Raw genomic sequence first — 24,020 nt, forward strand, 5'->3', positions numbered from 1 at the left:
GTGGGACCAGGTCCTGTGCTCATTGCATGAGTTGGCTGTTTGAAACCTGGGACTTATGCAGGGTCACTTGGCTCAGCCTGGGAGGAGGGGACTGGACCTCCCTGGACTGAGTCTACCAGATTGATCTAAGTCCTTGGGGAAGGCTTTCCCTGGAGGAGGTGGGAATGGGGGGTGAGCTGGGGGGAAGGGGAGGGGGGAGAACAAGGGAATCTGTGGCTGATATGTAGAACTGAATTGTATTGTAAAAAAAAAAAAGAACTAATGAAGAAAAAAAAAAAAAGAAATTGACAACAAATATCTTATTGTATTTTTAATGACAAACTTCCAGAATCTGACAATTAAACAAAGATCACACTTTTGGAAAAATAGAAATTCAGATTTATTCTTATGACAGGGACACTTGTCTGAAACACATAATTTGCATATTTTTAATTTGTCACTTAGTTGCCCATGTGCTTATCTCTTTCCTTCATGCTCCAACATCTATCTTACTTTTTTTACTTGCTCTATGCACTCAGACACTTTAAGTTTTTCCTAGAGATCTCTTCTTGGACTCCCATTCTACTTACTTGACACAACAGTTATCTTGAAAGTCTCCTTCATTGCTCTTTTCTGTGCACTAAAACTTCAATGATCCCCAACAGCTTAGACTACTCCCCCTTGTTCCGTGAAGCACATCAACCAGTATCCTAAAGAAGAGTAGATGGGAGTTAAAAAATTCAAGACCATGCAAGCTTGATGATACATTTACTTCAGCTTCTTGCCTGACTACATTTTGTCTGGGCACAGAATTCTAGGTTGGGAATAATGTTTCCTCCTAAATGAAAGACTTCACTTTCATTGCCTTTCAAAATTCAGTGTTGTTCTCAAGTCCATAAAGGCCATTTTTGTGTAACTTATTTTTTCTTACCCCTTTGAGATCATTTAGTAGCTTCTTTAAGTCTATCAGCCTGAAAATAATAATGTGGTGGTTTGAATGAGAATGGTCTTTATACTCTCATATATTTGGATACTTGATCCCCAGTTGGTGGAATTGTTTGGGAAGGATTAGTGGGTGTGACCTTATTGGAGCAGGTGTAAAAATCCACACCATTTCCAGTTAGCTCTCTCTCTCTCTCTCTCTCTCTCTCTCTCTCTCTCTCTCTCTCTCTTCTCCCTGCCCCCTCCTGCTTGTGGATCATATGTAAGCTCTCTGATAATGCTGCAGTGCCATTCCTGCCTGCCTGCTACCATGTTTCCCTACAATGATGTCCATGGACTCTAACCCTCTGGAACCATGAGCCCAAAATTAAGTGCTTTGGTTATTAAAGTTGCCTTGGTCATGTTATTTTATCACAGCAATTCAAAAATATCTAAGGCAAATAATACAGTAAAAATTAAAACTATCTGTTGTACTAGGCAATTTATAAGACCTTTAAGAGACTAATGTGCCAGTTTTAGGAATTTTCCATTTCATATCTGTCCTGCTTAGTTTTATCTCAACTTGACACAAACTAGTCATCTGGGAAGAAGATGCATCCGGAAGAAATAATGCATCCAGAAGACTGGCCCATAGGCAACTCCATAAGGTGTTTTCTTGATTAATGATTGGTGGAGGGCCCAGCCCACTGTGGGTGGTACCATCCCTGGAAGGTGGTCCTGGATTATAGAAGTAGGCCGAGCAAGCCATGGGGTTCCTCTATAACTTCTGGTTCAGTTCTTGCCTTGAATTCCTTCCTGAACTTCCCTAGTGATAGAGTGTGACTTGAGAGTCCTCAGATGAAATAAACCCTTTCCTCCCCAACTTGCTTTTCATTAAGGATGTTTTATCACAGCAACAGAAACCCTAAGACAGTATTCTTTCTGTTATTATATTGGGAAGCCACTATACAGATGGAGTATTTCGTTCTGAAATAGTTTTCTTTTTTATAACATCCCTGCCTTCATGCTCTATCTTCTAAAATTTGTGTAACTTTTTACATTAAGATTCACAATGCTAGCTGAAATCCCAGCACTTGGGTGGCAGAAGCAGGTGGATTTATGAGTTTGAGGCCAACCTAGTATACAGAGCAAGTTCCAGGACAGCCAAAGCTACAGAGAAACCCTGCCTCAAGAAAAAAAAAAGATTCAGAATGCTAAATTTGTGTTCTATTTTTCGAATAGCTCTTTTTGGTTCTCATTTCATGGATGTAGTATATTCTCCTGCATGGGATATTATTTTAACTGGACAAAGATATATGTGTTATATATGTTTATGCTACAGAATATTACTTTAACTGTGTAAAGGTGTGTTGCTTTTGCTTATGCTGCATTTGCTTAATTATATAAAGATATGTTGCATTTGCTTCACCTTGCCTGCCTAAGGCACCTGATCGGTCTAATAAAGAGATGAACAGCCAACAGCTAGGCAGAGAAAGGATAGGTGAAGCTGGCAGGAAGAGAGAATAGGTAGGAGAAATCTAGGCTGGAAAAGAGGAGAGGGAGAGGGACATGCCTGAGGCAAGAAGACAGGCAGCCACCAGCCAGCCAGACACGAAAAGCAGTGAAAGTAAGATATACAGAAGGAAAGAAAAGTAAAAAGCCCTAATGCAAAAGGTAGATAAAAAGAAACCGGTTAATTTAAAAGAGCTAGACAGAAATGAGCCTAAGCTAGGCCCAGCATTCAAAGCTAATAAGAAGTCTCTGTATCATGATTTGGGAGCTGGTTGGTGGCCTAAAAGAAAAACCCTGAAAAATGTCTGCTGTAAATCAAACAGTGAAGGGGGAGATGACTAGGAAACTCACTCACACAACTTAAGTAAAACATAGCTCTGAACAGATGAAGCTAGGTTTCTTCTATATCCCAGAATCTAATCAATATTTATATGTATACTCCAGCTATTATTTGACTTAAGAGGGCTTACTGGGAAATGTTATCATTTTTATTATTATTTTCTACAGAGAAAATATTTTCCAGTTTCAAATAACCCTGGACTTTTGAATTATAACCTGTTTTATGTTTTTTTTTTTTAAAAAAGCCTGTATGATAAAAAAAAATAAAAAAAGACACCAGCCTATGTGCTGCTGTTCAACAGGCAAATCAAGAAAATGTGGTGTGCATACACAGTGGAGTTTTATTTAGCCCTAAGAAGATTGACTATTATCAATATTTACTAAGTGAGTCTATCATGGATGCCTAGAACTTAAATACTGTAATACTCCAATGAGAATGTTCATATACCTAAAAAAAAAAAAAAAAAAAAAAAAAAGAATTCAGTTGGAAGTTCAGGCTGCATTCAAGAGGACAATCAATCAACAGCTGTCCTCAACGAGAGATACACCAAAAATTTTGTGGTTTCTCCACAGCTATATCACTTTTTAGCCAGAAGAAAGATCTCTCTGCCCTTGGTTGTTCTGGTCTCTAAAATAAAAATAAGAAAGTAACTCAAAAAACAAAACAAAACAAAACACATTTTCAGTCTCTGAAATTGAAATTTGTCTTACAGTCAATGTCAACCCAGTTGACTGCCGGGGTGACTTTGTTTGTTAGTGTTACATAGAATGATGGTGCACATTAGTAACATGTACTCATGCTGTAAAAGTTTGTTGCGGGTCTGCAGTAGCCAAAAAGCTCAGCTATTTCTGAAGAAAAGACTGGAGCTGTGGCAGAGACATCCAGCGGAATGCAGGATAAGAACAAAAAATAATTCTATACCCTGCTGTGATAACTAGAACACACTGCTAAATGAAAAAGGATAGAGGGAAAATGTCAGTCAGATGCACCTGTTTATATGCAAGATGGGTATATACATATTTATGTGTACATATAAATATTCTTATGTATTCAAAAATGAAAATGAGACAAAAAGGTTTAATTGTATTAAAAAGGTAGTTAGCAAGCTATGGAAAGTAAAAGAATAAAGTAGAAGGAACAAGAATAAAAAGTCAACTTTTCAGAATATTAAAAAATAAGAAAAGAAAAAAGAAAAACCCTGGTATACTCTCCTTTGTTTCTGAGAATATCCTATATTCTTTGGCTGTTTTATGTTCAGTTTTCATGTTAGAGTTTCCTCAAATGTCTGGTGATTCTTAGTTGTCAGTGTATATTGAGTTCAAGTGACTATAAGTTGTGTATGAATGAGTGGAGTTTGGAGACTTTGGGTTTCACTGTAGCAAATAGTCAAGCACAAAGTTATTTTTCACTGTTCATCTTTTCTGGATGGGTTGGGCAGGTCTGCGTATATAAGCCCATAACATCCAGATAGAGAATGTATGCAGGACCCTAATGTTCTTAATACTGGCATCCTCAGTTGTCTTTCTTCAACATAGCATGTCACTACCTTTGTTATTGTCATTCAGTTCTCAGTTTTGTTTGATTCAGTTTCTGAGCAAAATAAGCCTTCTGTATTTTGCTAGGAAGTTAGTTGCCTAGCTAAAGATAAGCAAAAACATACTTTCAAAAATTTCCATTGCTTTCAATTTTGCTTCTCACCTCCACTTCAAAGGTACTTCTCCCTTGAGCCTTTGAATAGTCTGAAAAGCAGCACTTGCCTTCTAAATTTGTAGACCTTTTCCTTTTATACACATTTATTTTTGTTATTTTTAAATTGTGCTTGTGTATGTGCACAAAAGGACACTGGATTCCTTGGAGACGACAATCTTCTACCAATATGACCTTGTAGTTTGACTTTCATGATTGTACCTTTAATAAACTAATGGTTTGACAGAATAAAAGAGCTCTGGTAACATAAATAAGGGAACAATAACTACATCAAGAACCCAAATTCCTTTACTCATTGAAGGCTACTATTAATGTTGGCCCCACCCAATGAATTTCACTTGAGATGGAGAACTGAACACAGGTCCTCTGCTAGAGTACCCTTGCCATGGGGCCATCTCTCTAGCCCCTTACAGACCTTTTCTGCTGTGGAAACCAAATGAATGAGCTCAGCTGCCAGAACACTGTTGCTTTTTAATAGGTAAAAGAGCAATACAGCAACCTTTTCCTCCACGAAGAACATACGCACTTTAAAAGCCCACAAATAAGGAACAAGAAAAGCCAACTACTTCTATGTACAACTATGTACAACCCAACTACTTCTATGTACAAAACAGCAGCATTGTGAGAATTGGAAATGATGCAATTGTTAATGAGGGTTGTAATTTTGGCTCAGTATCATGTGTCTCGAATAAAGTCTCTGTTCTGCTCAACTGGGCCCACTCTTTAACCCTTCAACAATTCTAACTTTGGGGCAACTATGCACGAACTTCCCTTCCTATTAGCCAAGTGTTTATATGACATCAAACCAAACACAGTGCCAACAGCATATTCACAGGGCTGCCAGATAACATAAAGCCAGTGAAATCTGATTTTCAGATAACTGTTTTTTAGTATATGTCCATTATGTCATCATTTCTATGGCATTCAAATTTATTTGGGTGTCCTATATATTTTCCCCCTCATTCCTTCCTTTAATAAGTTAAAAAAAATTCTGTGCTAGATGCCTCATTTTTATTTGCTAATTTGGCAACCTGACATATTTAAGGGAACAAACATTAAGCAAATGTGATCAACAAAGTAAAGTTGTGTTCAAAGAAGGAAATTTGGCTCTTATGTGTCACAATCATTTTGCATTCCCAATGTGTGAATTAGAGTAGGCACTCCTATTTATTACTGAATAGACAACTCAACTTCTAAGAGAAGGCACTGTGCTAACACTGAGGTCAAAAGCGGAATGTCATCTTAGTATATATGCATCAGTATGCAGACAACACAAGTCATTTCTAAGGTCTTAATTGCTCCAAATCTCCTCTAATACTGAAACATTATTTTTATTACAGGGAAATTTTTAAGTAGGTACATGATAGGAGTCACAGTACCAAATTCCCCTGGATTGGACCTACCTGTTGAGAGCCAGGCCAATCCAAGGCTCTCAGAATACCCAACAAAAGAACAAAGGGAACACTGTTTCTATGTCCTTGCCAGGAGCAGACTTGGCAGGGTCTGGTCTGATGCCAGGTCCAGGGTCTCTAAGGAATTAAGGTTTCAGTTCCTGGGAAACTGACTTTTCTTCCTGTAGAGACTGGAGTTGTCAATCCCAAGGCCACTAGGTTCTTGGTCTGTGATGGGCTTGAGAGATCCTGTGTTCTCTTTATGTGATTTTGCTTGATTAGCTTCCTGCTGATTGTGTCCCACTTCTCCCCTTGCATACAGTATACAAGGTGCTGAATTTCTCAATAAACTTGCTGGCGTGAGCCATTAGCTTGTGCAAGACCTCCTGATCCCAAATTTCCCTGTTATCTTTATTATTTCTCACCCAGGCTTCTCTCTCCTGTGAACCTATCAAGGCTTCCTCCAGAGCATGGCTTTTTCCTTTTTTTAGGAAACAGATGAGATTATGACATGATCATGGATGTCTATGACTCAAGGTATCTGGAATGCTTCAACAAAATACCACTTATTATCATTAAGAAAAACATTTTGAAATTTTTTATTAATGTCACCTAGTTAAGAAACCCTGTTATTTTATTTTGAGAACTATATTCATATATATATATATATATATTCTTTAAATATGGTATAATTTTCCTTGATCCTACTTGTAGTGAATACATTTAACCAGAAGCCCACACATGGGAAATGTGAGAGTGGTAAATTCATTCCAATACCCAAGCCTCTGGCATATAAGAATAAGCAACAGCTTAAGGCTTTCATTTTGTACACTTTGGATTAAAATTCAGAAACAAATGTGCTTTCAAATTTGGGTCCTGATGGAATGAGACCTTTTCTTCAAGAGTTTCTTTTCTTCTCTACTTAAAATATACTACTTTATCCTTAAGACAAGACAAATCTGGTTTAGCACTTTACTCTCTTAAAATCTGCTAAATTTTACAGAATTATTAGTTTCAATTTTTACTACTTTTGCACTCAATTATGGATAATATAAAAAAGCAAAACTAAAATGAAGATAAATATTATTAATAACCTGCTTTCTGATTCCATTTAGGTGCTCAGCTATCTAGGATCACACATACATTTTACTATTTTAGTGTATGTAAAAAGATTTAACAGTCCTATCCATTTTCTTTATGATGATACTTGTTTTGACTCAAACAAACATAGCAGGAAACATTTACAAGGACATATACCATTCTTATTCAGCCAAAAAAAAAAAAAAAAAAAAAAAGAAAACTTACCTACTTAGAAAACCATACTGAGCTGGGCAGTGAAGGCACATGCCTTTAATCCCAGCACTCAGGAGGCAGAGGCAGGTAGACCTCTGTGAGTTCAAGGCCAGCCTGGTCTACAGAGCTAGCTTCAGGATAGCTAGGGTTTTTACACAGAGAAACCTTGTCTTGAAAAAACAAAAAAAAAAAAAAAAAAAAAAAAACTCTACTGCTAATAAAACTCTTAATTGCAGATCAGGATAGTTTCATAGGAAGTTTCTTTAAAATTAGAGGATTTCTGAAATGTTTACAATGTATGCAAACATAAACTTCTGTTCCAGGAAATTAATACAGGTAAAATATTTTAACCCTTTTACAATTAATACTGAAAACACTGCTTCTGGTGAAAGTTGATTCTTTCCATAATTTGAATATGTTTATTTGCTCTTGAAAAAAGTCTTGATACCAAGATTTAAGAAACACATTCCTTACAGAAGTCTGTTTAAATCTAGGGTATGATCTTATAGGCCAAATTAGCCAGAGAGTCTGGTGGAGGCCATGATTCAGTGTTCATGAAATAAATGAAGATAGCTTTACTAGGCGTGGAGTAGGGTAGGCTAGGTTTGAAATCATATTTTCCACCTCCCCACTAAATACAACAAACAAGAACCCTTAAAAGGTGTCATATGAATATATCAATTCTTTGTATAATTATTTCAGTTAATTGAATTTCCTCCCTAAAATAATTTCTTAGAGGGCATGCTCAAACATTACATTTTCTTTAGTTGGGTGACAAGACCTTTGAGTCATTAAGTAGTAGGTAATATTTTAGCTTGTTAGGAAATATTAATTGGTTGAGAAGGCATCAGTTTTCCAAATATAGGGTTTGTGATTTATTTTGTAGCTCTTAAATTTTTGGCTTTATTTACATATTGAGTGTTCTGTCTGCATGTACGTATATGTACCACATGCATTCCTGGTACCCAGGTTAGTCAGAAGAGTGTTGGATCCTCTGGACTGGAGTTATAGTTTTAAGCCACATTGTGGCTGCTGGGAATTGAACCTGAACCTCTGCAATAACAAGCACCCTTAACCTATGAGCTAAGTCTCCTGCTCCCTGTACCCTTTCCTAAATAAGCAACACTAGTATCAAAGGAAATGCTTACTGTTATCATGAAGCAGTCAGGAGTTTGTTAACTGCCTTCTGGAGATCAGTAGTAGGAAATAGTGTGAAAAAATTCAGTGCAGGCTGTTTCTTTAACTGCCTTTGTCAGGCAGTCACAGCGACAAGAAGAAATGTCAGAGTCAGAGAAATGATTTACATGTCCACGTTTGGACATGGCTCTACTCAATGTTCGCATTAGCTGTTCGTTGGCAAACTGTAATGTTCCTGTAGAGCAGCATGATGTCTAGAGAGCTGGCTGGGATTTTTAAGGGGCTTTTGAAAAGGTAGGACCCCACAAGAGGCTAGAGGGGGCCATTCAGGAACTGGTTCTAGTTTGGGGACACAATGGGAGAGTCTTAGACCTGTCCTTTGAGGTTTGTGGACTGGATTGTTTTGTTTTAAGAGTTCAGCATGACACAACCAAGAGTTGAGATCTAAAAGTTTCAAGTTTTAGAATATTTTAAAAGGTCTTTAACCTGGCAGGAAAGACTCTCAAGAGGTGTTAGGTTGGGCATCATGGGGCCTTCTTCTTCAGAGAAATCCCATCATTCTTTCTTCTTCACTTTCTGACTCTGTTAAGTGATCAGGAGATGAAATTCTGGGACCCATTAGAATAGTGGTTCTCAACCTGTGGCTAGCAACCCCTTTGGGAAACCCCTATCTCCCAAAATATTTACATTATGATTTATAACAATAGCAAATTTACAGTTATGAAGTAGCAATGAAAATCAGTTTATGGTGAGGGGGTGTCACCACAAAATGAGGAACTGTATTAAAGGGTCTCAGCATTAGGAAGGTTGAAAACCATTGTTTTTTAGAACAAAATAGAACAGAACCAGAAAAAGGTGACAATTTAAGGCAGAAGAACATAGACCTTCAACACTGGTAAATAGAAATAAAAAAATCTTTTCATGAATTTTAATTTGTCTCTCTGTCCATTGTATATATAAGGTATGCTTCAGGCCCACACTGTGCAGTCCTTGAAGATTATGCTGTGCACTATTCACTCACAAGGAAGATATGTTAGTCCTCAGGACCAGTTCAATGTGGAAAAGTGTTAGTCACTTACCAGTGAACTTTCTTCACACCTGGCTCAAGAAGATAAGAGTTCTCATCTAGGCAAACTGATTCTCAGTGGTCTCAACTGGTAGTGATACAACGGAGAAACACTTTGTGTACTTGGTTTTGTTGGCATGACAATATATCTACTTGGTAATTAAAGATCATTAGTTGTCTGCCAGTGGAGATACTGTGCAGTAGTTATGATCTGGTAAACTGTCAATTCATCCGTTGTTCAAAGATCTGATGTTTTCTATAGGTAATTCAATGCCCTTTGAAATGGTGTCTCAGTTATTGGACCATCTTGAACAGTAGCCTCAACTTTCAACCTGTGAACAAGACTAGAGATATATTAAGGGCTAAATGTACTAAGAAACATTACTATTACTGTTAATTTAGGGCTTTCAAGAAAATGGATGCTGAGCAAGGCTTATAGATTTTCTCATTTCTTTCTTTTTTTTTTTCCCTAGACATAGTCTCCCTATGTTGTCCTGACAGACCTAGAACTCACTATGTACTCAGAGATGTACCTGCCTCTGCCTCTGAAGTGCTGGGATCAAAGGGCTCCATTTCTATCTTACAGACTAAGGACAATTTTGCAGTTGTGAATAGCTCTTACAGCCACAAAACTGGCCAAGAGTTTGGGCCATTTTATTCCTTTGTTAATTCTTGTGGGCTGCAAGAATATATTATAGAGATTCAGCTGTGTATTAGAGGTAAACTTTGACCGGCCAAGGATTTGTCAAAAGGCAAGCCATTTATTATGAATATTTGGTGCTATCCAGCCTTTAATATTTCACCTGTCTTCTACTATGAAATTCTTGTGTGGCCAAATATTTTCAGACCTGCTGAACTTCTATGTAACTTCCCTGTGGAGCCATTACCTGGATAAGGTCAAGTAAGCCAAGACAAGCTGGCAGGAGATGCATAGCTTTGTTTCTCAAGGCCTTGGTGCTAGCCAGAGCAACTGACTGAGAACAAAAGAGGTTTTTACATATCAAGGTGAGAGGTAGAATAACATTCCTGAGGAGGCAGAGAACCATTGCTCAGGGAAAGAAAGGGCAGGCATTTTTTTTTTTTTTCTGTAGAAATAGAACAGAGAGAAAAGAGGAAGACAAGTCCTTAGAGGGTAAGCAGATCTTGGGTAGAGTTTTCTGAGTGCCAGGAGTATAGAGTAGCAGAGATAGAGAAAGAGGATACAGAGGATGAAGATGAGGCTGGAAGCATAAGAGTTTAGTCATTAGCAAGACTATGAGCTAGGGAACTAGATGGAACTGAAGCTATGGGAACAGGATTTCATCCCAGAGAAATGAAGTAGACAGATAAAGAGCTTGTTATGTCTAGAGTTATTCCTGCCTTGAATGCCTGGTGGAGCTATAGCTGTATTGATAGAATTTTGACTTAGAGGAATAAAGTTAACAGATATAAGAACATAGTGTACATAGATTTTTTTCCCCTCAAATATCCCATGCCGTACGTAGCTAGACCCCAGGCACCCTGGGTACAACAAAGTTAATATACAACTGAACCAATTTGTTTTCACCCCCAAAATTATTTGCGTAAGAGCACATCTCTTATGCCTGCCCCAAACTCTAAATAAAGAATTTATCTTTTTACCTTTAGATGTGTTTGTTGGGATGTTTTAAGGGGCCTATACTGGTAGTAGAGTTGTTAGGTGTCAAGATTCTTGTAGTGACCTATGAAGTAGTAATCATCTGATCAATTTTGTATAGGATGTTAGGGTGTCAGGGAAGTATAACATTCATTAGCTCCTTCTATAAGGAAAGCACATTAAATGTAAATTTCGAGGAAAATCAAATAAAGGTAAGTTCATTTTACCTACAAACTTCTAGACACTACTTAACAGAAGCAAAACAATGTTATTATCAAGTAAGGGTTATCTAAGAAAGAAGAGTAACTTCTTTGCAATTAGTAAGGCTGACCAAAATCTTGATGATTAACAGTTTGGCATACTACTGGAAATCTTAGTCAACATTTTAAATAAATGATACTAAGTTCACACTAGGAAACCAAAACCCAAACATGTAAAGGACAGAGGAGCCAATGAGTAACATGTATCTGAAAAGACATAGGTTAGACATTCCATGCTCTGAGACAGAATAAACAAGTATTATGAAGACACCAACTTTCTGTGACCAGAAGAGTAAAGGGAACACTTGCCACCACAGCAAAGCAAGGCAAAATGCTTATGACTTCATCTTTAAGTCCTAGACATAAATGTGCTCTCCAACCTAGTTTACATTATCTACATCATTCTGAAAAGAATACTTTGTGATATACCTTAAATCTGTATTTTATTGAGATAGGAGGGACTGGCTTTTAATTGTCTTGTCCTTTTATATTTTTCAACAATATATTTATATTGTTGTTTTCATTTCAAATAGACTGCATCTGTAAGATTTCTCAAAGTACTCTTCAAAAGGCTAACTCAACCTTCATTTTTGAATAAGCAACAAAAGAGGTTATTAGAAGACATAAATTCTGTACATACAGCAACGATCCCATTGCTATTTTTTTTTTTTTTTTTTTTGAGACAGGGTTTCTCTGTGTAACAGTCCTGGCTGTCCTGCCAGTCACTCTGTAGACCAGGCTGACCTCAAACTCACAGAGATCCACCTGCCTCTGCCTCCTAAGTGCTGGAGTTAACGGTGTCCGTCACCACCGTCATTGCTATTCTTTTACAGTCCATGTATATATTTCTATATCAAAACAAATTAACCTCATCTATCCTAAACATTTTCACTTGTAACTTAGTTTTCAAAAATTACTGATCTAAAATTCAGAATTCAATAACCTTACAACACATATTATTTGATTTTTGTTATTATCTAAAGTTTGTAAAAGACATGACATTTATTCCTATACATATTTGTCCTTTCCTCACAGAATAAAAGAGACAAGACCTATGTAAGCATTACAATAATGAGACTATGCTGTTTGAATTTAATATAGCATACTGGAAAAGTTCTCAGAGTATAATGCTGAAAACATACGAAACCCATGTAACATTCATTACTCAACCCCATAACGCTAATCAAAACAGTCATACTGACCTCTAGTGGCCAGACTCCCTGTATTTCACGGATGGTGAAATGGCCAGATTAAAAATACTGTAAAGAAACATCATAAGACATTCTTATCAACAAAGCAATAAAGGCAGCAAGATCTAAAACATAGAGACACTTAAAGGCCACAAAAAATTGGTATGTTCTAAGTCTTAGTTTATCAGTTTATTTTACATTAAGAACAAATCACACACACACAGGTTGTCATTTTTATTATCATTTATTAACATTTTATTTATTTTGTGTGTGGTAGATGCATGTTTAGGCCAGAGACTGACAGTGGGTGATTTCACTGATTAAATCTTATTTTTTTGAGACAGGCTCTCAGTGAATCTTGAGCTTATTTTGGCAGACTGGCTGGGCAGTGAACCCCTGGAATCCACTGTCTCTCCCACCCTCAAGTGCTGGGGTTAAAGATGGGCACAACATCTGATTTTTATTTGGGTCCTGGGCATGTGAATTCAGTTCCTCATGCTTGTCCAGCAAGTACTTTACCCATTGACACATCTCCACAGCTTCTGTAGTGATCCCCATAGTAAACACAGTTTTGCATGCTCACCAGCCACATGAACCTAAGCATTTGAAGTGGCACTAGAACACAATAACTGGAATGTTCTAGTTCTCTGCCAAGAGATGCAGTCTTTGTAAAGATAAGAAAAAAAAAAAAGAATATAAGTTATCTTTTTAATAATGTATACTGATGATAATGGCTAGTGATTTTGTATATTTGATTTTTCTAGGCGTTCTTTCCCTGTCTATCGTTCTCAGAATGCACATTCTCAGCTTGGTTCTGCTCCCAGTGATTAACCTGGAGTAACTTTCTCCAGTTGGACATGTTGTTGATTTCAAAGTACAGACACTTAACACCACCATATTCACTTTAACCAGCAAATTGTGTACCTACAAATTTTTAGAAACTAGGAATGAAACAGAATAATTACAGCACATTCCTAGGATGGCATCTCATGGCACCCTGTCTGTCTCAATCTACTCATCTTAAAAGGAGATAGAAATAAAGGATTAAATGAAAAAGTGCTTAGAATGGTGTTTGTCACATTCGAGGAGTCAATACATTTTTTAAGTATTAGTATATATGGATAAAGCTAGGAAATAGTATGGACAAAAAAAGCCAGTTGCATTTATGAGTATTTATACTCTGGATGGTTAAAACACGAAACACGGTGGATACATTCATTCATTCATTCATTCATTCATTCATGCACTTCCTCATGTGGATACATGTAAAAATCTGGGTGGTAAAAATGAAAAAGTACATTCTTCTGATAAGGGAAGGTAGTAACTCAAAAGGCATCCATGTGGATTTGGAATGTTCTAGTTCTCTGCCAAGACGGACCATTCTTATGTCTTCGCAGAGGATGCTGAAGAGCAGGGAAAGTTCTTTGAATTATGAATCAAGCTGATATACAACTAATCACAAGGAAAACAACAGACACAGGAATGCCAATAAACGAAGAGAGACCAGATGACCGAGGCATGAACTCTATACACAGCTACAATGTGTGACACAAATTACTCAAGGGTTGGGTTATAAAAGTCTGGTGAAGAAACAGATGAAGTCTCCCAGTGAGAAGTTAGTCGGGGGCAGCCCTCTTCCTGATACACTTCACCAATGTAGAGTTGAGTTACATTATAGACAGGAGAGGGGGCTGCAATTTTGCAAAATTACCAGGCAATATGCCAAGTGAGTTTCACATTTTGGAGAGGCGTGTCCTAAGCCCAAACTGAGGTATACGTTTTGAAATCATTTTACATCTCCAGTGCGTGGTCTTACCAGGACCCCAAAGTCCTTTTGCAGAGTCTGCGTTCTCCTCAGTTTAGAAGAGTTGTTATGCAGTCTGTAAGGCAGACCCGGGGAGTTGGAGCATCCCCAGCGGCTGCAGCCTAAATTTACCCTGCCATTCTCTTCCCAGGTCCCCAGAATGCCCGACCGACGCCCAGAGTCCGAAGGACTGCAGGATCCCTCACCCAGATGGCCCCCAGAACCCCCTGACTTTCCCGACCCCCGAACGGGCCCCCTCCGTGACTCTCTCAAATGTCTCCTTCGCTCGGACTCCCCCGTCAGGCAGCAGGATCGGAGAGCATGTTCTCAGCAGGCTTTGCTCTCTTCGCGGCGGGTCTTCTCCGCCTTCTCACCTCACACGCAGCAGAGGCACACCAGGAGCCACCGACTCCGACCAGAAAGTTGAACGCCAGCCACAGACCCGCTCCTGGAGGAGGTCACTTCCGGCCACGCCCACGGCGAATGGTCAGAGAAACGCCTCTTCCTACTGGAAAACCAGCAGGCCACACCCCCGGCGCTTGCGTACCAGCAGCGGGAGTTCAGACGGGGGCGGGAATAGTTTGGCCTCTCCCGGCTTCCGGGTCCCGCCTCCCGCGAAAATCCCGCGGGGTCGCGTCCTCCCGCGAGAGTTATTTGAAAACTCCGGCGGTAACCACGCCCCGGGTGCTGGCGGGCCGGTCTGCGGGAAGCCGGGGGAAACTGAGTCCGGGCAGCTTGCGAACTGTAGCCACCCGGGCAGCTCTCGTGGCGGCGCCATGGCGGCGGCGAAGAAGCGGCTTTCTGTGAAGGAGGCTTTCCGGCTGGCGCAGCAGCCACACCAGAACCAGGCGAAGCTGGTGGTGGCTCTGAGCCGCACGTACGGCGCGGTAAGCGGCCTGGCCTCGGCGCCGGCGCTCCCCTCGCTGGCGACCGCTTCCGGGCAAGGTCGGAGTGACCCGAGGGTCAGGTGCTCTGAGGCTTGCCCGAGGTCTCCTGGCCTCTGTCAGTGATCGCGACTCCGGACGACGTCCGCCCCGAGTCTCCTTCAGTGTTCTCCACCCCCCTCCCCGGGCCCCCCGGAGGAGTGATCCGTTATCTTTAGTTTGGCGGTGACTCGGGAGCCCAGTGTTAGGATGCGAAGTGACTCTCATACGCCTTTCTTTCCTTTGGGGTCTCTAGTTCATTATATCCGACCAAGTTATTTCAGCCAACTCCTAAGCTTCAATCAAATTCATGTCACCAAATATCAAAATCATTAGGACCTAGCCTTTCCTATTTACGTTAATGGTGCATCTAGTGGAGCCGTGGGGAATTCAAGGACAGCGAAATTGAGGAGGATAAATTGTTTTGAAGTTCGAGAGAAGTTAAGTAAATGTAAACGTGATTAAGGATATGGGATAGGTTTTGGAAGTTATGCCAAAAGGAAATTGTTGTTTATTGGGAAGGCCTGAATAAAATAAATACAAAACCAGTGTTGATTTTTGAGTTATGCTTGCCGAAGTTAAGCTTGCTTTGCATTAAGCATGGTAAGAAAAACATCGAGGGTTTGAAAGAAGAAATAGAGAATTTTTCATTGTCCGAATCTATGCTTCGTACTTTCTCAGAGGTGCTTTCAGAAGTGTTAGGGCAGTGTTGGGAATAAAGAATTTTTAGTAGTGTAGCTTATGGAGGCGTTCCTTGTGTCTTTCAGATGGATGATAAAACAGCTTTTCAGGACCAGTTTGTCCACTACCTTAAATACGCTCTGGTGGTATATAAACGGGAACCTGCTGTGGAGAGGGTCATAGACTTCGCAGCCAAGTTTGTTACTTCATTTCACCAGACTGATCAGGAAGAGGAAGAGGAAGATGGTGGCATTTTAAATTATTTGTTTACTTTTCTTTTAAAGGTACTGTGAAAACTAGTACTTTGGGGGAAGTAATGAAGAGAATTTCACCATGATGTGTGTCATTTTCGACAGTGAAATATCAGTGATAGAGAAAATGTATGCAAACAAGTCTTTTATAGGAAATCTTAACTGTCATTAAGATAAAAGGGTAACTCCAGCATTGGATTTTTGAACTGCCTGTTTAAATTCTCATGCTTGTTGTAAATGTTTTCTGCCTTGAAGTGAAATATTCCTACAGAGAAGAATATGCTTATTTTTTATATAGCAAGTATTTTTTTGGACCAGGTGAGATTATATTGACTATTTAAGAATGGAATGTGACTAGGAATAATTTTTTGTTTGTTTTTGTATAGTCTCATGAAGCAAACAGCAGTGCAGTCAGATTTAGAGTATGCCAGCTCATTAATAAACTTCTGGGGAGTATGCCAGAAAATGCCCAAATTGATGATGACTTGTTTGATAAAATTAATGAAGCCATGCTTATTAGATTGAAAGATAAGATTCCAAATGTAAGAATACAAGCGGTTTTGGCTCTTTCTCGACTCCAAGATCCCAAGGATGATGACTGCCCAGTAGTTGATGGTATGTATGGTCTCCTACATCTTATTTCAGTATGTTGACTTTGTTAATTTTTCAATTTTTGGATTGAAATGCTTGTGCAGCAAGTCCTGTACCAATAGATTCATTTCCCTAACCCAGCATTGAACTTTTACTTATTAATTATGTATGTCTCTCTGTGTTATGGTAGTCTCAATCCAACAATTTAAAAGAAGAGAATATTATCAGAACTTTGAACTCTGCCTTGCTCTTACTCCAGTTGTATCCCCTTCTTTCAGAGATAGTAATAAATTACAGTGAATTTTGGGTTAATTGCCTTATTTACCTAAAAAACTAAACTTTAAACTATCACACGTTTGTTTCAGTGTTAAATTTTGTTTGCCATTTTTTTTTTTGCACATTATACTACTTTTTTGTGTCTTTGTTTTTTCCCTTCAGAATTATTAGTAACTTTAGCATTCGTTTAGGAGGGTATATTTTTATTTCTGCTCTATTCTAATGTTTTGTTTTATGGTGTATATTCTTCATGTTAATGGCCACTCTAGTTTGCAAAAAAAGTTGCCTATACAAGAGTATGCCAGATATACTGGTAGTAGTCTTGAAAAACCAAACTGACCAACCAAACAAAAACCCCCGTGTTAGTATTTTTTTTAATTCATGGTTTTGGTGCATAGATTAAAGAGTTTTGTAGAGTTATACTTAGAGATAGACTTATAGCTTCCACTTTATTAGAGTAGGTAAAGTATTCTAAAAAGCTATTTATTAATATTCTCAGCAATGGGGCATAAAGCTATGCATTGACCCACATCTTCTTTACTTTAAGCACATTTTAAAATTTGATGCCCTATCTAGTATATGTTATCGTTACCCATCTTAATAAATTTAGCAGATGATCATCATGAGTTGCTTAAGGATGGTGATACAATTTGAGAAATGTTCCTGTTAGGTGATTTTTGTGATGTTAAACACCATAAATTGTACTTGGACAAATGGATTGTAGAGTTTAGTCACTCAGTGTGACTTCTGGTGCAGTCAGAGTTCCACTGAACATGTATGAGACTACTGCCAATATATCTGGCATACTCTTGTATAGAAATTGAGTTGTATAGTCATAGTCTTTGGGTTTGGTTAATTTCAGGGTGTGATTTTTTTTTGGGCGGTAACATTTTTATAATAAAGTTTAAAATAAATCAAAATAATAGGTCCTTGTAGAAAACCATATCAACTTAAAATAAATTGCCTACTAATTGTCTCCTGACTTTTAAGGTTGCTTTCATTTTTAATCTCCAGTCACAGTATATTTATTAATTTTTAATTTCATTCTCAGAAGGAAAGTTGTTAAAAATTTTTTTGTTTTTTTGTTTTGTTTTTTTTTTGCTAAAAGTGAATATATAAGAATAGTGCATGGTATCTCTTATATAAATTGTGAAATCAAAATGTGGACACTTCTATGACTTAAAGAACAATTTTAATATTAAAACATATTGCTTTATTTCTAGCATATGCTACTTTGATCGAAAATGATTCAAATCCAGAAGTTAGACGTGCAGTGTTATCCTGTATTGCACCATCAGCAAAGACTTTGCCAAAAATTGTAGGACGCACAAAGGATGTAAAGGAGGCTGTCAGAAAGCTGGCTTATCAGGTAAATAAGTCACTATCTTCAGAAGGCACGGTTTTGAAAGATGAGCCAATTTATGGTATTTTTGGAAAAATCTTGGTAACAATGATTTTTTTTCCAGTTAGGACTTTTGAAGAATATAGGTAATTTAGGTAGAATATTATTCATTTAAAAATATTAACAGACGGGCTGGAGAGATGGCTCAGTGGTTAAGAGCACTGACTGCTCTTCCGGAGGTCCTGAGTTCAATTCCCAGCAACCACATGGTGGCTCACAACCACCCGTAATGAGATCTGGCGCCCTCTTCTGGCCTGCAAAGACACATGCATGCAGAACACTGTATACATAATAAATAAATAAATCTTAAAAAAAATGATTTCTTTTAAAAAAAATATTAACAGACAAACCATTTGGGTTAATTTACTGAAGATTGTAGTATTCATAAGTAAGACATCTCTAAAGTCTATTGAGACTAATGGCTATCTTTTACCTTTTTAAGGTGTTAGCTGAAAAAGTTCATATGAGAGCTATGTCCATTGCTCAGAGAGTACTGCTTCTTCAACAAGGTCTTAATGACAGGTCAGGTAAGATACACATCTTTGTAAACACTGGATTTTGAAGTCAGACTTGAAGTTATCTTTTCCATAAAACTGATTCAGATTTACCTACAGTCTGCAAAACTTTTCCTTGCTTCTTACTCCTCTGCCTTAGCCAGTCTGCCTTACCATCTATAGAAATTCTGTCTTGTTCTCTTCTCTCCAGCCACACCAGGAATTCTGCTTCAGTCTTTACTGTACCTGGTTATGCAAATAACTCTTTTGTCTTGAGTCAGTAGCTCTGGCATGCCACTAGGTCTGAAGGAAAGAGATGGTCTGAGCTTCATTTACACAAAAAACAAAGCTATGCACCTACAGTCCACTTTCCCCTGGGCTCTGTAGGGGTGTTACCTAGTAGATCAGTGGTAAGTCTGAGAAGCTTATACTGTTTCCCATATGGCCTAATAGTATATGAGTACACAAGAAATTCATAGCAGAAGACAGCTGATATATTAAAAGCTGAATAACACCAAATATTCCCTGATAAATGGCTTCCCTCTAGAAAAGATTCCTTGACCTTTCTAGGTATAGCTTTATTATATACAGCTGAATCTCTGTAATATATTCTTGTGGCTTGCAGCACTTGATGTTCGGTGAGGAGACAATACAGAATTTTTTCATTGGGCTATATAGGAGTTAAGTTTTTACTGCTGAACTTGCATTTGTATTTTGAATAAGCATTTTCATGATTAGTAACACTGCATCTTTTTCATTAGCATGCTTTGTTCTACCTATACTCTCTACTTGTATTAACTATCAATGTTAACATTGACTCAGTAAAAGTGAATTAAAATGGGGCGACTAGAGGAAAGTCTGCAGTGTCCATTGTCGACCTGTTTTTCATGACTCCCCAGATGCTGTGAAGCAAGCAGTGCAGAAGCATCTCCTTCAAGGCTGGCTGCGCTTCACCGAAGGCAATATCTTGGAGCTGCTTCATCGCTTAGATGTGGAAAATTCTTCTGATGTGGCAGTCTCTGTTCTCAATTCCTTATTCTCCATGACTCCTCTCAGTGAGCTGGTTGGCATCTGTAAAAATGATGATGGCAGGTATATAATAACTTCATTATTTAAATTGTGTAGGATATTTAAATTGAACTTCCACAATTAAAATTAGTTTTCCTTCCCTGTACTTTCAAATTCCATCAGTACCTTTTATCTGTCCTTCATTTCTTTAATGAATATCTTTTTTTTTCCTCTGGTACATGAACTCATTACTTTTTTTTTTTTTTTTTGGTTTTTCCAGACAGGGTTTCTCTGTGTAGTTTTGGTGCCTGTCCTGGATCTCGCTCTGTAGACCAGGCTGGCCTTGACCTCACAGAGATCCACCTGCTCTGCCTCCTGAGTGCTGAGGTCACTGCCCAGCAGAACTCATTACTTTTTCTCAGATATTACTTCATTTGTGGCCTTTCATTTTGTAGTTTTATTTTTACATTACACTTACTGTGAAAACATCCCCAAATATACATTCTTCCCATGTTAGCTCATTTTGCCTTTCCTTAGTTTAAGTATTTTTTCTTTTCATAACTTATTGGGTGGGTCAGTTAATGACTTAGTAATTAAAAGACTTAATAATTGAAAGAAACCTACATCTTATTTCCATTCTTGTTCAGCTTTTCAACTGAATGTAAAGATAATGCTCTCTTATTCTCTTCTAAATGAAGGAAGTTGATTCCAGTGGAAACATTAACTCCTGAACTTGCTTTATACTGGCGTACCCTTTGTGAATATTTGAAATCGAAAGGAGATGAAGGTGAAGAGTTTTTAGAGCAGATTTTGCCAGAGCCTGTAGTATATGCAGAGTATTTACTGAGGTAAATTTTTTTCTTTTGGTTTGAACTGTACTTATGTTGCTCATGTGCCAGTCTCATAGCCCCCTTATTTAAAGTGATTGTTGGAAAAAAGTTAAAAACTATTGTGTCCAAGTAGGTATAAATTGGTGTGTTCATGAGTGTTTCTGAAGAATCTGTTGTGTGGTTAGTGTACTGACTGTGTACAGAGTCAGAGCCTTACTATCCTTGTCACAGTGACTCACATTAGCAGTTGGTTAGCATGACTTTCCCTGATAAACTTTACTGACTTTTTCTTGAATTTTATCTAATACTTATATATGATAAAAATTTAAAGATTATTCTTTAAAAGCTGTACAAAAACAGATATGATAATTAGATTTGGTGCATAGACGAGTTTCAGAATCGTAGTGGGGAGATGTATGGCCAGTTTTAGTCTGTTTTGATTAATAACATACTAAAAATAAAACAATTTATGTAACTTTAAAGTTTTATTTTCCTAAATTATCTGTTTTAATGTATGTCCTGGCTAATGTTATGTCAAATTGACCCCAGCTAGAGTCATTTTGGAGGAGGGAATCTCAATTGAGAAAATGCTCTCACTCGATTGGCCTGTGGGCAAGCCTGTGGTACACTTTCTTGGTTGATGATGGATTTGGATGGGCCTAGCTCACTGTGGGTGGTGCCATCCCTGGGCTGGTGATCCTAGGCTCTATAAGAAAAGGAGGCTGAGCAAGCCATGGGGAACAAGCAAGTAAGCAACGTTCCTCCACGGCCTCTGCGTCAGTTCCAGCTTCTAGGTTCCTGCCTTGTTTCAGTACTTGACATGACTTCTTTCAGTGATGGACTATAATGTGAAATAGGAAATAAACCATTTCCTCCCCAAGTTGCTTTTGGTCATGGTGTTTTATCATAATAGAAACCCAACTAAGACAATATAATTTTTATTTCACTGTAAAATTATATTAAAAATACTGCCAGAATTCAAATGTAGAGGTAAATTTATTCTTTGCTTTCTCATTCCCATTGATCATTGTTTAGTTAACAATTAAATAACTAGGGTGTGTGTTTTCAAATCTCTCTATGTGTTTTAAATGCACATGTAAGTTTCTTTTTGAAAATATAGCATATTATATGTACTGTCTTCTGTTTTTTTAACCTGTATGTAAAATCATTATTTGTTGGTATGTGATATTACACTATTTTGTAGTGCCTTGTGTGTGCTATGTAAGTGCTCTTCCACTGAGTTACATCTTCTTTATTAATTCTACTTATTTTAGTTACATCCAGAGCTTCCCAGTAGTTAATGAAGAACAGAGAGGTGATTTTACCTATATTGGAAATTTGATGACAAGAGAATTTATAGGTCAGCAATTGATTCTAATTATAAAATCTTTGGATACCAGTGAAGAAGGAGGAAGGTATGTCTAAATGTTAACATTTGATCTAATTTCTTTTAATTTTGTTTATTTAGTAATCTGCCTTGGTTTAATTTAAAAGATAATTCTGATTTTAATTTTAGTATAACTATAAATGTTGAAGATGATATATCCTCTGATTAATTAGGGCTTTTAAAAAAATCAAGATACAGTGTATCTTGAGCATATCCACCTCTAGACTCTTCCTACTCTTGATCCTCAACATTTTCCTTCTTCTTCCTTGAGCCTTGGCCCTCCCCTACCCCTTTCTTTTTAACATACTGAGTCCAGTTAGTGTTGTGTGCATGGTTATGTGGCCATCCTTCAGATCATGGGCAGCATACAACCAGCTGCGCCCTAGAATAAAAATGATTCTCCCTCCCCTAGTAGTTGTCAACTGCCAGTAGCTTCTCAGCTGGGGGAGTAGGACCTCAGGAGCCCCTATCCCTCCATACTGCAATGTTGACTGGCAGGTCTTGTGCAGGTAACCATAGTTCCCATGAGTCCATGAGTGTAACAGCGAAGACTCGTCTAGAGGGCAGCATTATCACTCCTTCCTTAACCCCTGGCTGTCCCTATATTTAAATATAGTTTTGGTACAATGACTAGATATGTCTGCCTTAGAAGTGCTATAACAATTTTTTTTTCCTCTTTCCTTATATGGAAACATATTTACACATATATAGTTCATTAATGTTAGGGTATATTTCTGAGAAATGTGTTATTAGGTGATTTTGGAGGTGTGCAAGCATAGTGTATAAATTTAGGTGTTAATAGGTTAATTGTTCATTGTGGTATTTTGGTATAATTAGAAGATGACAAAATATGCATGAGGCTCTTGCAAATACAACTTTCATAGTAAGTAGTAATATGCTAAGTATACTTACAATAATGGTTAAAAATACATTATGATAATTAAATAAACCAGTAACAATCATTTAACATTTAGTATGGTGTGTGGTATGTAATCACATGTACTGTACTTTTATATGTATGGCATTGTATGTTTGTTTATACCAGTATCACCAAAGAAATGCATTGACATAGCACATTACTAGGGCTACTATATCATTAGGCATTAGATATTTTCTAGCTCCATTATGATTTACTGGGTCATCCATTAGATATGTAGTTTAATGTTTACTGAAACATTATGTGGCACATGATTGCTTATGCATCCATGTTTCTATGGGTATCTATGTATATAATCCTAGTATAATTACCTCAGAATAAGTAATTTCCGGTTTTTTGGTCTAAAATATTTACTAAAATTAAAATATTGCAAAGAAAGCAAGTAGTACTATCTAGATGGTTTGATTAACCTCTTTTCCCCCTGTTTTTTGTTAATTTAAGATCAGGGTATAAAAATATAATTTATATGTGTATTTTTAATAAAGTTTGCAGAATGTGAGTTTTTGGTGTTTTTTTTTTTGTCTTTTAACCTAAAGTCTTTATGTATGGAGTTTTGTACCTATAGTTATAAACAAAAGTAAAAACTAAAACAAATGTAAAGGGCAATGTTAGAAAAAATGTATTTTCAGTTGGTAAGATGGCTCAGGGGTTAAAGATGCTTGCTGTCAAACCCAAGGCCTTTCATTTGATCCTTGGAACCCTCAGGGTAGAAGGGGAAAACTAACTCCGGCAATTTCTTCTTTGATCTCCACATTTAATTCCAGGCATGAGTGCCCTCTCACATACCCACACAGAAAATAAGAAAAATGCTTTAAAAAATGTGTATAAAATGCATTTTGTCATAGTGGTAGTTAAATTAAAAAAGATCTTTTTGATTACAGGAAACGACTGCTGGCTATTTTGCAGGAGACTCTTATTCTCCCTACAACTCCAGTATCCTTAATTTCTGTTATTGTTGAGATACTCCTTCACATCATCTTAGATGATAATAAAAGGATACAGATTGTAAGTGCTTTTATTTTTGA

The 24,020-nt window shown here is 37.6% G+C and overlaps 2 protein-coding genes across 2 annotated transcripts in view; one reads left to right on the forward strand and one right to left on the reverse strand.

The window, feature by feature from the left end:
• Window positions 1-7,333: 7,333 nt before the first annotated feature.
• Window positions 7,334-14,771, reverse strand: Dcaf16 (DDB1 and CUL4 associated factor 16). The gene is given in 8 exon segments (XM_042285979.2): window positions 7,334-8,351; window positions 8,353-8,518; window positions 8,521-8,736; window positions 8,739-8,842; window positions 8,844-9,678; window positions 10,967-11,046; window positions 12,424-12,480; window positions 14,590-14,771. Coding segments are annotated over 5 exon segments (597 nt in total). The 5' UTR covers window positions 8,900-9,678; window positions 10,967-11,046; window positions 12,424-12,480; window positions 14,590-14,771; the 3' UTR covers window positions 7,334-8,296.
• Window positions 14,747-24,020, forward strand: part of Ncapg (non-SMC condensin I complex subunit G) — a 32,056-nt gene continuing 22,782 nt past the window's right edge. The window contains exons 1-9 of the mRNA XM_006981640.4: window positions 14,747-15,102; window positions 15,906-16,103; window positions 16,457-16,685; window positions 18,161-18,306; window positions 18,782-18,866; window positions 19,733-19,925; window positions 20,540-20,689; window positions 21,946-22,086; window positions 23,877-24,000. Of these exons, the coding sequence (XP_006981702.1) occupies window positions 14,992-15,102; window positions 15,906-16,103; window positions 16,457-16,685; window positions 18,161-18,306; window positions 18,782-18,866; window positions 19,733-19,925; window positions 20,540-20,689; window positions 21,946-22,086; window positions 23,877-24,000 (1,377 nt within the window). The 5' untranslated portion in view covers window positions 14,747-14,991. The remainder of the gene's footprint in view (window positions 15,103-15,905; window positions 16,104-16,456; window positions 16,686-18,160; window positions 18,307-18,781; window positions 18,867-19,732; window positions 19,926-20,539; window positions 20,690-21,945; window positions 22,087-23,876; window positions 24,001-24,020) is intronic.

The sequence above is a fragment of the Peromyscus maniculatus genome, chromosome 10 (assembly GCF_049852395.1).
Source record: "Peromyscus maniculatus bairdii isolate BWxNUB_F1_BW_parent chromosome 10, HU_Pman_BW_mat_3.1, whole genome shotgun sequence".
Taxonomy (NCBI): domain Eukaryota; kingdom Metazoa; phylum Chordata; class Mammalia; order Rodentia; family Cricetidae; genus Peromyscus; species Peromyscus maniculatus.